The sequence below is a fragment of the Bubalus bubalis genome, chromosome 22, assembly GCF_019923935.1.
Source record: "Bubalus bubalis isolate 160015118507 breed Murrah chromosome 22, NDDB_SH_1, whole genome shotgun sequence".
Taxonomy (NCBI): domain Eukaryota; kingdom Metazoa; phylum Chordata; class Mammalia; order Artiodactyla; family Bovidae; genus Bubalus; species Bubalus bubalis.
In genome coordinates, this window is record NC_059178.1 from 42,196,471 (window position 1) to 42,211,135 (window position 14,665).

Here is a 14,665-nt window from a genome sequence, read left to right on the forward strand (position 1 = left end):
CTGTGGCCACTGCTGAGTTTTCCAAATTTGCTGGCATATTGAGTGCAGCACTTTCACAGCATCATCTTTCAGGATTTGAAATGGCTCAACTGGAATTCCATCACCTCCACTAGCTCTGTTCGTAGTGATGCTTTCTAAGGCCCACTTGACTTCACATTCCAGGATGTCTGGCTCTAGGTGAGTGATCATACCATCGTGATTATCTTGGTCATGAAGATCTTTTTTGTACAGTTGTTCTGTGTATTCCTGCCACCTCTTCTTAATATCTTCTGCTTCTGTTAGGTCCATACCATTTCTGTCCTTTATCGAGCCCATCTTTGCATGAAATGGTATCTCTAATTTTCTTGAAGAGATCTCTAGTCTTTCCCATTCTGTTGTTTTCCTCTATTTCTTTGCATTGATCGCTGAAGAAGGCTTTCTTATCTCTTCTTGCTATTCTTTGGAACTCTGCATTCAGATGGGAATATCTTTCCTTTTCTCCTTTGCTTTTCACTTCTCTTCTTTTCACAGCTATTTGTAAGGTCTCCTCAGACAGCCATTTTGCTTTTTTGCATTTGTTTTCCATGGGGATGGTCTTGATCCCTGTCTCCTGTACAATGTCATGAACCTCCATCCATAGTTCATCAGGCACTCTATCTATCACATCTAGTCCCTTAAATCTATTTCTTACTTCCACTGTATAATCATAAGGGATTTGATTTAGGTCATACCTGAATGGTCTATTGGTTTTCCCTACTTTCTTCAATTTAAGTCTGAATTTGGCAATAAGGAGTTCATGATCTGAGCCACAGTCAGCTCCTGGTCTTGTTTTTGTTGACTGTATAGAGCTTCTCCATCTTTGACTGCAAAGAATATAATCAATCTGATTTCGGTGTTGACCATCTGGTGATATCCATGTGTAGAGTCCTCTTCTCTTGTGTTGTTGGAAGAGAGTGTTTGCTATGACCAGGGCGTTTTCTTGGCAAAACTCTATTAGTCTTTGCCCTGCTTCATTCTGTATTCCCAGGCCAAATTTGCCTGTTAGTCCAGGTGTTTCTTGACTTCCTACTTTTGCATTCCAGTCCCCTATAATGAAAAGGACATCTTTTGGGGGTGTTAGTTCTAAAAGGTCTTGTACCTATAGGCAAACAACCTATAGGTCATCTTAATTCCTCCACTTCCCATGTCAGAGTGATGCCTGGACTCTCCACACCTTGTTTGTAGACCGTGGGGACTGGTTGTCATGAATGTGAGAAAACAGTACATATCTTGTGGAGATCACTGATACTTATCTGAATTCCTAGTATCTCAGAAAGGAAGATAGATAGATCTTTATAAACCTGGCTAGATTATACATGGTAAAAGCAAACCTAATTTGAGCTGTTTTATCTGAGAGTTCCTGAACCCTTCACTGTGTTTTGCCATCTTATTTCTGCTCATCAAAGCCAGTTATGTTGACATTATCTTGTTTGAACTTAATAGAAAGGAAGTTTGAGAAAAGCATACTTTAAAGGAAATATTTTCAAATAAACTGTCCTTAAATCAACACTAATGACCAACTACTGATTTCTTCCTTAAGATAACAGAATAGCAATGCTAAATACAAAATATAGCTAGAGTAAGACTATATAAAAGCTATGGAGATTCTTTAAAATTAGAGCAATGGGATCTCATAAAATATAATACTTCTGTAGTTTACTTACAAGAATTGTGTGGCTCTCTATGCATTATTGTGAAATGATCTCCAGAATATTTTGTTAAGTAAAAAAGCAGATCATAAATCAGTACATAAACTTGGCTCAATTTGTTTTTAAATACATGTGTGTCAATGTATGTTTAATTGTTTATGCATGTATAAGCATGTAACTATATAAAAAATGTTTAGAAGGATATATACTAAACTGTCGCCTGGAAAATCCCATGGACGGAGGAGCCTAGTGGGCTTCAGTCCATGGGGTTGCGAAGAGTCGGAAACGACTGAGCGACTTCACTTTCACTTTTCACTTTTCACTTTCAGTCGTTGGAGAAGTAAATAGCAACCCACTCCAGTGTTTTTGCCTGGAGAATCCCAGGGACGGGGGAGCCTGGTGGGCTGCCATCTATGGGGTCGCACAGAGTCAGAAACAACTGAAGTGACTTAGCAACAGCAGCAGCAGCATCCTAAACTGGTGATCTCTGGGGAAGGGAATGGGATTTGTATTTGGGTAGGGGATGAAGGGTTGAGGGGAATATTATTTTCCTCTATTTAATTCTATATATTTGAATTTTTATAGTGGAAACATACTCTTAAATTACTTGAGCAATTATATTTTTTAAGAAAACAGTTGTGATAGAGTAGTTTCATTTATCTTTTATCCAGTAGTTTAGATTAAGAATACAGTGTTTCATAGAGTGGGGGATGGGAGAGAATGTCAAGGGGGAGGGGACATGTGTATACTTACAGCTGACTCTGTTGTATGGCAGAAACCAACACAAAATTGTAAAACAATTATCCTCCAATAGAAAATAAATTTAAAAAATTACAATGTTTCTTGCCCTTGTAGTTTTCAGTGTAGTGAGGGAGACAGGCATTAAACAAATAATTCCAAATTGTGATAAATGCAATGAGGTAAAATAGCAGATTATTATGAGAAAAAAAGAGTTACAGCAATCTAATTTAGACAGTGGAGTTAAGGAATGCTTTTCTGAAGCAGTGGTATTTCAGTTGATATCTAGTAGGATGAATTACAGTTTAAAAGGAAGGAGAAAAATAGATAAGTGATTGACATTCAAGTGTTTATCGTGTTAATATTCTTAACTATTCATATATACTGTTCTGTATTAAAAAGGAAAAAGGAAAAAAAGCGGGGAGGGGAGAAAGGAAGGAGAAGGAGAGAGGGAAAACATTTCTAATAGATAAAATGAAAATATGCAGGTTTTAAGGCAGGAAATAACTTGTCTATTCAGACAAGAGAAATAGAAAGAAGACCATTGTAACCAGATTATAATGATTGAAGCAGAAAGTTATATGTGAAATGAGAAAGGAAAAGCAGGTAGGAGACAGGACGTTCAGGGTCTTGTTGCCTGTATTAGGGTTCTCCAGAGAAATAGAACCAATTAGGAGAGAGAGAGAGGGAATGTGTGCATTATTTTAAGAAATTCGTAAATTTTGAGGGCTGGAAATTCAGGTAAAAGTTGATGTTTGCAGCTGTGACAGTGAAATCCATAGGGCAGAGCAGCAGGCTAAACATTCAGGCAGAAGAGCTATGTTGCAGTCTTAACACAATTCCTTCTCCTATGGAATATCTATGCTTCAGTCTGAAGACAGAATTCCTTCTCTATTAGGGAACCTCAATCCTTGCTCTTAAGGCCTTCAGTGAATTGAATGAGCTCTCCCCGCCACCACACACACTATAGAAGTGTGTGTGTGTGTGTGTGTGTGTATTAGTTGCTCAGTTGTGTCCTACTCTTTGTAACCTCGTGGACTATAGCCCGCCAGGCTCCTCTGCCCATAGAATTCTCCAGGCCAGAATACTGGAGTGGGTTTCCATTCCCTTCTCCAGGATTATAGAAGATAATTTTCTTTAAAGTCAACTGGTAAATGTTAATTAGATCTAAAAAGTATTTTCTGGACTGCTGTTTGACCAAACAATTGGGTATCATATTGTAGCCAAGCTGACACATTACTTACCCATCACACTGCCCATGTGAGCTGTTTTATACTTAAGTACAAGGGGCCATCTGTGAATGGGATTGACAGGATCCATTTTGACTTTGTAAAAGTTCACTCTGGTTGCTATGGAAGAGAGCAGGCATGAAATGGGAAATGGTTGGGTAATACAGACGAAAGATGATGGAACTGGGACCCAAGGATTGAAATGAAATAGGAACAATCAAACCGACAAAATATTTAGGAAGCAGAACCAACAGGACCTCATAGGGAAGAGGAGAGTAAAGAGAGGGAGGTGTTGAGGATGACTGTAAGGTTTTCGTTTACTAATGGAGTGGATGAAAGAACTTGTGTTGAAATGAGAAAACTGGAAGAGGAAGAAGCAGATTTAGCCATGAGGAAAGGGTAGGTATGGGGCAAAGATGAAGACTTTGGTTTAGGGAAAGTTAAGTTAGAGATCTAAAAGAAGAGAGTGAAAAAGTTGGCTTAAAAGTCAACATTCAAAAAACTAAGATCATGGCATCTGGTCCCATCACTTCATGGCAAATAGATAGAGAAACAATGGAAACAGTGACAGACTTTATTTTCTTTGGCTCCAAAATCACTGCAGATGGGTGATTGCAGCCATGAAATTAAAAGACGCTTTCTCCTTGGAAGAAAAGCTATGACCAACCTAGGCAGTTTATTAAAAAGCAGAGACATCCCTTTGCCAACAAAGATCCATCTAGTCAAAGCTATGATTTTTCCAGTAGTCATGTATGGATGTGAGAGTTGGCCAATAAAGAAGGCTGAGTGCCAAAGAATTGATGCTTTTGAACTGTGATGTTGGATAAGACTCTTCAGAGTCCCTTGGACTGCAAGGAGATCTAACCAGTCAATCCTAAAGAAAAGCAACCCTGAATATTCATTGGAAGGATTGATGCTGAAGCTGAAGCTCCAATACTCTGACCACCTGAAGCAAAGATCCGACTCATTAGAAAAGACCCTGATACTGGGAAAGACTGAAGGCAGGAGGAGAAAGGGATGACAGAGGTTGAGATGGTTGGATGGCATCACTGACTCAATGGGCATCATTAATCAAGCTCCAGGAGATGGTGAAAGACAGGGAAACCTGGCATGCTGCATTCCATGGGGTTGCAAAGAGGCAGACACGATGGAGCAACTGAACAACAACAACAAAATTAGAGATGTTTCGAGATATCCAAGTGGAGAAATCATGTAAATGATTGGATTTTGCAGCTTGAAATGAAGATGATAATTTTGAGAATTGACACAGGTGTTATATAAAATATTCAGGGCGGCTCAAAAGGAAAAGAGAAGAAAAGCAGAAAGGAGACCTCTAACATACACAGTGAAGAATGTCAATATTTTTCAGTTGGATAGAAGAAAAAGATCTAACAAGTTATTTTAAGAAGTGGCCCAGAAGGCCAGAAGAAATTCAGGAGGTTGTAATGTCCCAGAAATAAAAACAGAAAAAAGTGTTTCAAGGAGGGCGGAAATGGTCAATTCTGTAGAATGAGTGTAAGAATTCAAAATAATTGAAATGTCTGCTAGATTTGCCAAAATGGAGGGTTTTTTTGGTGACCTTGGAAAGAATGGTTTCAGAAAAGTGGTCAGGAGAAAGCCAAGTTGACTTGATTGCAGAACAGACGAGAGGTGACAAAGAAGAGACAAAGTGAAGTGCATGCTACCATTTCAAAAAGCTTGTTATAGAAGCAGAAGGGAATGTGGGTTAAGTGAGGATTTCTTTTTACTTTTGTACTGTGGAAGTTTTCAGATGCACACAAAAATAGAGAGAATATAATGGACCCATATGCTTTAACTGAGTTTCAGCAACCTTCATCGTTCACTATTTCCTCTTAAGCCCAGACATCATATAATTTTACGAATACATTCTTTAATATGTATTTTTAACAGATAATGATGTTTTAAAACATAGCCACAATACCACTAACACACCCCAACAAAATAAAAATTCTCTAATATTATCTAATACTATATCCACATTCAGTTTTTCTTCATTTGTTTCAAGCGTACATATTTATCATTGATTTTTTTTAAATCACTATTTAGTTAAAGTCTACATGCTGCATTTGGTTGATGGATCTCTTAAATCTCTTTTAATCTATAACAAGTTTCCCTTCCTTTGTAATGCCGTTTATTTGTTGAAATAACTGAGTCATTTGTTTTTGTAGAATTCCACACTTTCTGGGATTTACATAATTATATCCTTGTATCATTTAGCCTCTTCCTCTATACTTTACATTTCATGTGAATTGACAAATTGGATCTAGAGATTTGATTAAAGTTTAATTGTTCTTTAGTAAAAATACTTCATAGGTGATGCTGTGTACTTCCTGTTGTAATATATTAGGAAGAACATAATTACTGGTTGTCCTGTTTTCGTGATTTTAAGATGAATCAGTGTGCTTAGATGATGTCATCCTGATCCATCTGTTATAAAGGTCACTATTGACCTTTCACTTAGGGATTTAGCAGCCATTGATGATTGCTAACTAGATTAGAGGCTGCAAAATGATGACTTTTCTATTATTCCCTCTTCATTTATAAGGCGTGATTTTTCTATAAAGAAGAATTTTAAGGATTTGTTTTTAATATTGAATGGTACCAGGTAATGCTGATGGTAATTATTTAATTGAGAGAGAAAAACCAATACTGAAGAAGAGGGAAGAGATGATCAAATGATGACAGTCCCCAAGAAGGTGACAGGGGATGGGATTCAGAAGAGCAGATAAGGAAGTATCAGCTTTTGTTAGGAGACAGTCCACTCCTTCGATTAGAAGGGAAGGTAGAAAGGTGGGTGCAGATGCAAGGAAGCTGGTAATTGGGTGGTCAGAAGAGTAATTTAGTTCCCTTAGTTCCCTGTGGTTATATTTTTTTCAGTGAAGTATACAGCAAAGTCATTGACTAAGGTCTGGAGAAATTGGGGAAGGAAGTAGGGGAGCAAAATTTTAATTATGCTTTTATGTTTAATGAAAACTTAAAAAAAAAAAAAAAAAGAATTTCTGCAAAACCAGTGGCTATATTGGAGCCTGTCAAACCAAGATTATTTTTTCCTAAAACTCTTATCATTCAAAGAGATTCCTAAAAGCTAACCTCTTTGATGGAAGAAGAAATCAAGAATTTGTTCCAATACACTATTCTGTTTGTATTTTCTCTATTCCTTCCTGAGATTTTAACTTCATTCTTTAAAAAGAAAAAAAAATGGGGAGGGGGGGACATTCTCCTTCCACTCTGGTTGTTGTTGTTCAGTCACTAAGTTGTGTCTGACTCTTTGCGACTCCATGAATTGCAGCATGCCAGCCTTCCCTGTCCTTCACTATCTTCCCAACTTTGCTCAAACTCATGTCCAGTGAGTCAGTGATGCCATCCAGCCATCTCATCCTCTGTTGCCCCCTTCCATCTTGCCCTCAATCTATCCCAGCATCAGGGCCTTTTCTAACGAGTTGACCCTTTGCATCAGGTGGCCAAATTATTGGAGCTTTCAGCTTCTATCCTTCCAATGAATACTCAGGGTTGATTTCCTTTAGGATTGACTCATTTGATCTCCTTGCTGCCCAAGGAACTCTCAAGAGTTTTTCTCCAACACCACAGTTCTAAAGCATCAATTCTTGAGCCCTCAACCTTCTTTATGGTCCAACTTTCACATCCGTACATGACTATTGGAAAAACCATAGCTTTGACTATAGACCTATGTCAACAAAGTGATATCTCTGCTTTTTAATACTCTGTCTAGGTTTGTCATAGCTTCTCTTCCAAGGAGCAAGCGTCGTGGCTTCAGTCACCGTCCACATTGATTTTGGAACCCAAGAAAATGAAATCTAAAACTGTTTCCACTTTTTCCCTATCTCTTTGCCATGAAATGATGGAACCAGGTGCCGTGATCTTAGTTTTTTGAATGTTGAGTTTTAAGCCAGCTTCTTCACTCTCCTCTTTCACCTTCATCAAGAGGTTCTTTAGTTCCTCCTAGCTGTCTGCCATTAGAGTGGTATCATCTGCATATCTAAGGTTGTTGATTTTTCTCGCAGCAGTCTTTATTCCAGCTTGAGCTTAATCCAGTCCAGCATTTCACATGATGTACTTTGCATATAAGTTAAATAAGCAGGGTGACAGTATACAGCTTTGACATACTCCTTTCCCAAATTTGAACCACTCCATTTTCCCTTGTCCAGTTCTGTTGCTTCTTGACCTGCATATAGGTTTCTCAGAAGGCAAGTTAGATAGTCTGGTATTCCCCACAGTTTGTTGTGATCCACACTGTCAAAGCCTTTCTCGTACTCAATGAAGCAGAAGTAGATGTCTTTTTGGAATTCCCTTGCTTTTCCTATGATCCAGCAGATGTTGGCAATTTGATCTCAGGTTCCTCTGCCTTTCTGAATCTAGCTTGTACATCTGAAAGTTCTTGATTCACATACTGTTTGAAGCCTAGCTTGAAGGATTTTAGCATGGCCTTGCTAGCATGTGAAATGAGCCCAATTGTGTGGTAGTTTGAACATTCTTTGGCATTGCCCTTCTTTGGGATTGGAATGAACACTGATCTTTTCCAGTCCTGTGGCCACTGCTGACTTTTCCAAATTTGATGGCATATTGAATGCATCACTTAAGAGCATCATATTTTAGGATTAGGAATAGCTCAGCTGGAAATCCATCACCTCCACTAGTTTTGTTCGTAGTAATGCCTCCTACTTTGGCCACCTCATGCGAAGAGTTGACTCATTGGAAAAGACTCTGATGCTGGGAGGGATTGGGGGCAGGAGGAGAAGGGGACGACAGAGGATGAGATGGCTGGATGGCATCACTGACTCAATGGACGTGAGTCTGAGTAAACTCCGGGAGTTGGTGATGGACAGGGAGGCCTGGCGTGCTGCGATTCTTGGGGTCGCAAAGAGTCGGACACAACTGAGCGACTGAACTGAACTGAATGCCTCCTACTGCTGCTGCTGCTGCTGCTAAGTCACTTTAGTCGTGTCCAACTCTGTGTGACCCCATAGATGGCAGCCCACCAGGCTCCGCCATCCCTGGGATTCTCCAGGCAAGAACGCTGGAGTTGGTTGCCATTTCCTTCTCCAATGCATGAAAGGGAAAAGTGAAAGTGAATACGCTCAGTCCTATCCCGACTCTTAGTAACCCCATGGACTGCAGCCAACCAGGCTCCTCCGTCCATGGGATTTTCCAGGCAAGAGTACTGGAGTGGGTTGCCATTGCCTTCTCCGAATGCCTTCTAAGGCCCACTTAAATTCACGTTCCAGGATATCTGGCTCTAGGTGAGTGATCACACATAGTGGTTATCCAGTTCATTAAAACCTTTTCATACATTTCTTCTGTGTATTCTTGCCACCTCTTCTTAAGTTCTTCTGTTTCTGTTAGGTCCTTACCATTTCTGTCCTTTATTGAGCCCATCTTTGCATGAAACATTCCTTTGGTATTTCTAATTTTCTTGACGAGAGCTCTAGTCTTTCCCATTCTATTGTTTTCCTCTATTTGTTTGCATTGTTCACTTAAGATGGCTTTCTTATCTCTCCTTACTGTTCTCTGGATCTCTACATTCAGTTGGGTATATCTTTCCCTTTCTCCTCTGCCCTTCGTTTTTCATATTTTCTCAGCAATTTGTTAAGCCTCCTCAGACAACCATTTTGCCTTCTTGGATTTCTTTTTCTTGGGGATGGTTTTAGTCACCATCTCTTGTACAGTATTACAAACCTCCATCCACTGTTGTTCAGGCCCTCTGTTTACCGGATCTAGTCTCTTCAATCTATTCATCACCACCACTGTATAATCATAAGGGATTTGATTTAGGTCATACCTGAATGGCCTGGTGGTTTTCCCTACTTTCTTCAATTTGAGCCTGAATTTTGCAATAAGGAGCTGAAGATCTGAGCCACAGTCAGCTCCAAGTCTTGTTTTTGCTGACTGTGTAGAGCTTCTCCATCTTTGGCTTCAAAGAATATAATCAGCCTGATTTTGGTATTGACCATCTGGTGATGTCCATGTGTAGAGTTGTCTCTTATGTTGTTGGTAGAGGGTGTTTGCAATAACATTGTATGGGGACAAATGGTTATTAGACTTAGCATAGTGATCATTTCACTGTATATGCAAATGCCAAATCACTTTGTACCACACCTGAGCCACACTATATACTACACTCTGGTGGGTTAGATAGTTATCCCCTGTTTGCTTCTTTTACCTTTAATTTGCATGTGTGCTATGGGGACCTCTTTTAAGAAGACGATATAAATCAAACCTGAAGGTAGAATTTGTTTTAAGACTTATGCTTACTTATCTGACATATAAGAATGAAATAGAATCATTGGTATTTCCAATCTGGCTAGTGTGACTTGTACAGATACATCTGTTACCCTTTTTGTTAGTTTATTCTTGATGTTGACTTGGATCACATTGATATACATTTTTAAAAAGCGTGATTGTTTGCCTCTGAGATTTATTTCACTCTGTGAACATCTCACTTGTCTATTTGGTCCCTGAGAAACTAGAAGTGTGGATTGCCATACATGAATACATGCAACTTTTTTCTTCTAACTTTATTCTGGGTGTTTTGGGAAATAAATGTGTTATGTTCTGGCACCTCTAGAATGCAAATCCCAAGTATATTTCCAAAAGTGTTACTAAACCCTAAGCAAAATAATTGTTTGCAAGCACAGTTAAATAGCTCCAGTAGCAAAGCATAAATACCATAAGAAAGCAAGGTACTCTCTTAAAGCGTATTATTTTATAATTATAATATAGCTGATATATAATATCATGTTGGTGTCAGGTGTAGTATGTAGTGATTTGTCATTTGTATATAGTATGAAATGACCACCTTGGTAAGTCTAATAACTATTTGTCCCCATACAACATTATTGCAATATCATTGCCCATATTCCTTATCCTGTATGTTACATCCCTGTGGCTTATTTATTTTATAACTGGAGGTTTGTACCTCTTACCCCTCTCCCCTCAGACACCCACCCATCTGTTCTCTGTATCTATGATTCTGTTTTCATTTTGTTTTGTTTGTATTGCTTTTTAGATTCCACGTATAAGTGAGATCATACAATATTTGCCTGTGTCTGACATTTCACTTAGCATGATGCCCTCTAGAATCATCCATGTTGTTGTTAGAGGCAATTTTTTAATAGCTTGTGTATAAGTGTCTGTGTGTGTGTATATATGTACATGCATATACTATATCTTCTTTATCCATTTATCTTATCAGTGGAGAATTAGGCTGCTTCCAGATCTTGACTGTTCTAAAGAATGCTGCAGTGAACACTAGGATACATACATATATATATATATATATATATATATCTTTTCAAATTACTGTTTTTGTTTTCTTTGAATAAACACTCAATTCCAAGAGTGGACTTGCTGTATCATATGAAGAGCCTTCATATGTTTTCCATACTGAAGTATGAAAACATACTTCATACTGTTTTCCATAGTGGCTGCACCAATTTACAATCCTACCAACAGTGCATTCTACACATCCTTGCCAACACTTACTATTTGTTGTACTTTCGTTAATAGTCATTCTGACAGGTGTGAGGTGGTATCTTCTTGGGGTTTTGATTTGCATTTCTCTGATGATCAGTGAGGTTGAGCACCTTTTCATGTGTCTGTTGGCCATCTGTAGAAATTCTTTGGAAAAATGTCGTTCAGATCCTCTGCCCATTTTTTAATTGGGTTGTTTGTTCATTTTTTAATGTTGAGTTACATGAGTTCTTTGTGTATTTTGATATTAACTTCTTATTGGATATGTTTGCAAATATCTTCTCCCAGTTTGTATGCTGTCTTTTCCTTCTGTTGATGGTTTCCTTCATTGTGCAAAAGCTTCTTAGTCTCATGTAGTCCCATTTGTTTATATTTGCTTTTTTAAATATTGCAAGTGATTTAATTTTTAATTAATATATAAGCAATTCATATTCATTGATTTGTATTCAGTTGAGTTCAGTTCAGTTGCTCAGTCGTGTCCAGCTTTTTGCAACCCCATAAATCGCAGCATGCCAGGCCTCCCTGTCCATCACCAGCTCCTGGAGTTCACTCAGACTCACGTCCATCTAGTCAGTGATGCCATCCAGCCATCTCATCCTCTGTCCTCCCCTTCTCCTCCTGCCCCCAATCCCTCCCAGCATCAGAGTCTTTAATCTATCAAAAATGTTTAACTTTTTTTATTTCCCTTGCCTGAGGAGACATATCAAAAAAAAATTTTTTTCCCCAAGAATGATGTCAAAAAATGTACTGCCTATGTTTTCTTCTAGGAGTTTATGATTTCAGGTCTTAAATTTACATCTTTAATCCATTTAGAGTTTACTTTTGTATATAATGTGACTTAGAGTATATTCTTCGAGCTTGCTTTTGAAACTTAAGTCTAGATCAAGGTGCTTCCTTTTCCAACCAAGATGGAGTAACAGGAATTGAATTCATTTTCCCACCTGAATGAGTAAACAAGCAGACAAAAGACATGAAACAACTGTTGTTTTCCAATATTGCACATCAAGGACAGTTATCCATGAAAAGAGGAGAAATAAGTGAGGTTAGCGCTACAGTTACATTTCTAGACCACGAATCAGGAACCTCCATGGAGGCTAACAAGTTCACTGACTTGAGAAGGCAGCGTTGGAAGCCTGATGATGCCAAGGTGGCTAGTGTTTACAGGGCAGAGGAGTGGATAGGCGAGAACTACAAAAAGAAAGCACTCTAGATATCTCTAGTGTCTAAAACTGCTTAAAGAGCTAATACTGGGAGGAGTATCAACACTCAATTTAAAAACAAGGCAAATGATTTCAGGTGGTTTTCCTTGACTCAATGAGTTGACTGATGTTATGGATATGGTTCAGTTGCAGTCAGTGCCAAATCCGTACCAGTGGCTGAAGAATTACCTTCCATGAACATGAACAGTCTATGGGAAACAATTACAGGCAAGAATAGTTTCAAGAAAATGCTACATCAATACATCCTGAAGTGGAATCTGCTAAGATGTATTACAGCTGATGGTGGCAAATTATGTGTGGAGCTGAAAAAGATTTTGATTAACCCTGTTTACAAAGCTTGTGAAAAAATAAGGTATTTAAAATGTGATTATTTATCCTTTTATTTGTCAGCCGCTACTTTGAGGAAAATATTTTAATTTATTATGTGTTATTGAATCAGCAGTGTCAATAGCCAAATTTATTTTTTCTCATGGCCTTAACCACCATCAGTTCCATGAGTTTTTGATATAAAGAATGAATATCCTGACTTGCCACACAGTAGTTCAGTGGCTTAGAAGTGGTAAGGACTTTGTGAGTTTTTTTTTTGTTTGTTTTTTTTTAGTTTTGTGATTTTCAGGGGTGGGGACTGAGACTGAAATTTTTCTGAATAAGAAAAATCCCCTTTGACTTCTATTAGTGAACACTTGATTCACCTTGAAAATTAGCTTTTTTTTGCATATTTGACAATGTTTCTTAATGAATTCAACCTAAAATGATAAGGCAAAACAGATGCTTATATATAACTGGTCCTGTGATAGTCATTTTAGTGGCAGCTAACTTCGTTTGAATCACAAAAAAATACTGGTTTTTTTTTTAATACTTCTCATGCTGTCAAAAGTTTAAAAAAGTGAGAACTTCATTCTCATACAAATTTATAATGAATGTGATTTCTGAGCTCAACCTACAGTTCCAGGAATGTTTTTCTGACTTGGATGCAAATGCAAAGAAGGGATATTTCTATGTTGCAAAATTTGTTTAACTGTGCAGTTCTACCTAACCATCAGTTGGAGTGATTAGTCTTTAATGTAATGACATGTTAAAAGGCAAATATTAATAGAAGAACCAAATCAAATTCTATGTATTATCAACTAAAATCATATTCTTGTACATTAATATCACTATTTAATAGTACCTATCTGCATTTTCACATATAAAATATATTTTTAAATATCATTGTAGATTAGCATTAACAATGAACATTTTCAATTTGTATGATAGGAAACATTAACTTTGAACCCCAGTTAAATGCAATTATCTCCTCCCCAAAAAAGAATTCTTTTCATTAGTGGACCTGAATGAAAAAGAAAAAAGTATACTGAATTATTACTCCATTTTTAATTTTGTCAATAAAAAACTTTGTGGAATTTGTTTGCTCCCTTGTTATAGAAGAAAGTCTTCTCATGAATTTTGCTTCTTGGCTAGCAAAGCCTACAGTATTTACTATTTGATTCTTTACAGGAAAACATTTTTGACCACTTCTCTAGGTAGTGATCACAGGCTTTGAACTAGAGTGTTGACCACTGCCCAGGTCCCACACTGCTTGCTGGGTAGGACATATATGGGACTGATCCAGATAGCACTGCAAATACTTTGAAATTTTAACTGGTATTGTAAAAAAAAAAAAAGAAAACCTTGAAGACAATTTGGAACTGTGTCCTGAACCAATCCTGGTTGAATGCCTGCTACAATAGAACATAACAAAACAAAATCAACAATCTCTTTGAATTTAAACAAAAGCAACTTGCCAGGTGGCAAAATGGTAAAGGATCCACTTGCCACTGCAGGAGACCCAAGAGACATGGGTTTGATCCCTAGGTCAGGAAGATCCTCTGGAGCAGGAAATGGCAACCCACTCTAATATTCTTGCCTGAAAAAGTCCATGGACAGAGAAGTCTGGTGGGCTACAGCCCATGGGGTTGCAAAGAGTTGGACACAACTGAGAGATTAAGCACAGATAGGAGCCAGATGACATAAATTTTAAAAATGTTCAGGACACAGTCTAAAATTACTCAGCATATGAAGAAATTTGGAAATCTCAACTTACAAGAGAAAAGACAACAAATGCCAAACCTTGGGTGACGCAGGTGTCACGTTTATCAGACAACATTAAAGGAACTATCATAACCACGCTTCATGAAGTAAGGGCAAACACACCAAACAAATGGAAAGACAGACAATCTCAGCATAGAAATAGAAAATATAAAGAGCTAAATGAGTACTTTCAAACTGAGAGAGTAACAGAAATTTTAAAATCCACTGATGA

The 14,665-nt window shown here is 37.9% G+C and overlaps 1 protein-coding gene across 8 annotated transcripts in view; it reads left to right on the plus strand.

Moving 5' to 3' along the window:
* The window catches only part of KIAA1328 (KIAA1328 ortholog), a 479,088-nt gene that overhangs the window by 437,810 nt on the left and 26,613 nt on the right, over positions 1-14,665 (plus strand). The window contains exon 11 of one of the 8 annotated variants that reach the window (XM_044934671.2): positions 12,490-12,708. The exons of the other annotated variants lie outside the window; for them this stretch is intronic. Within the exon in view, the coding sequence (XP_044790606.2) occupies positions 12,490-12,523 (34 nt within the window). The 3' untranslated portion in view covers positions 12,524-12,708. Of the gene's footprint in view, positions 1-12,489; positions 12,709-14,665 lie in introns of those variants that run through there. 8 annotated transcript variants of the gene reach the window in all.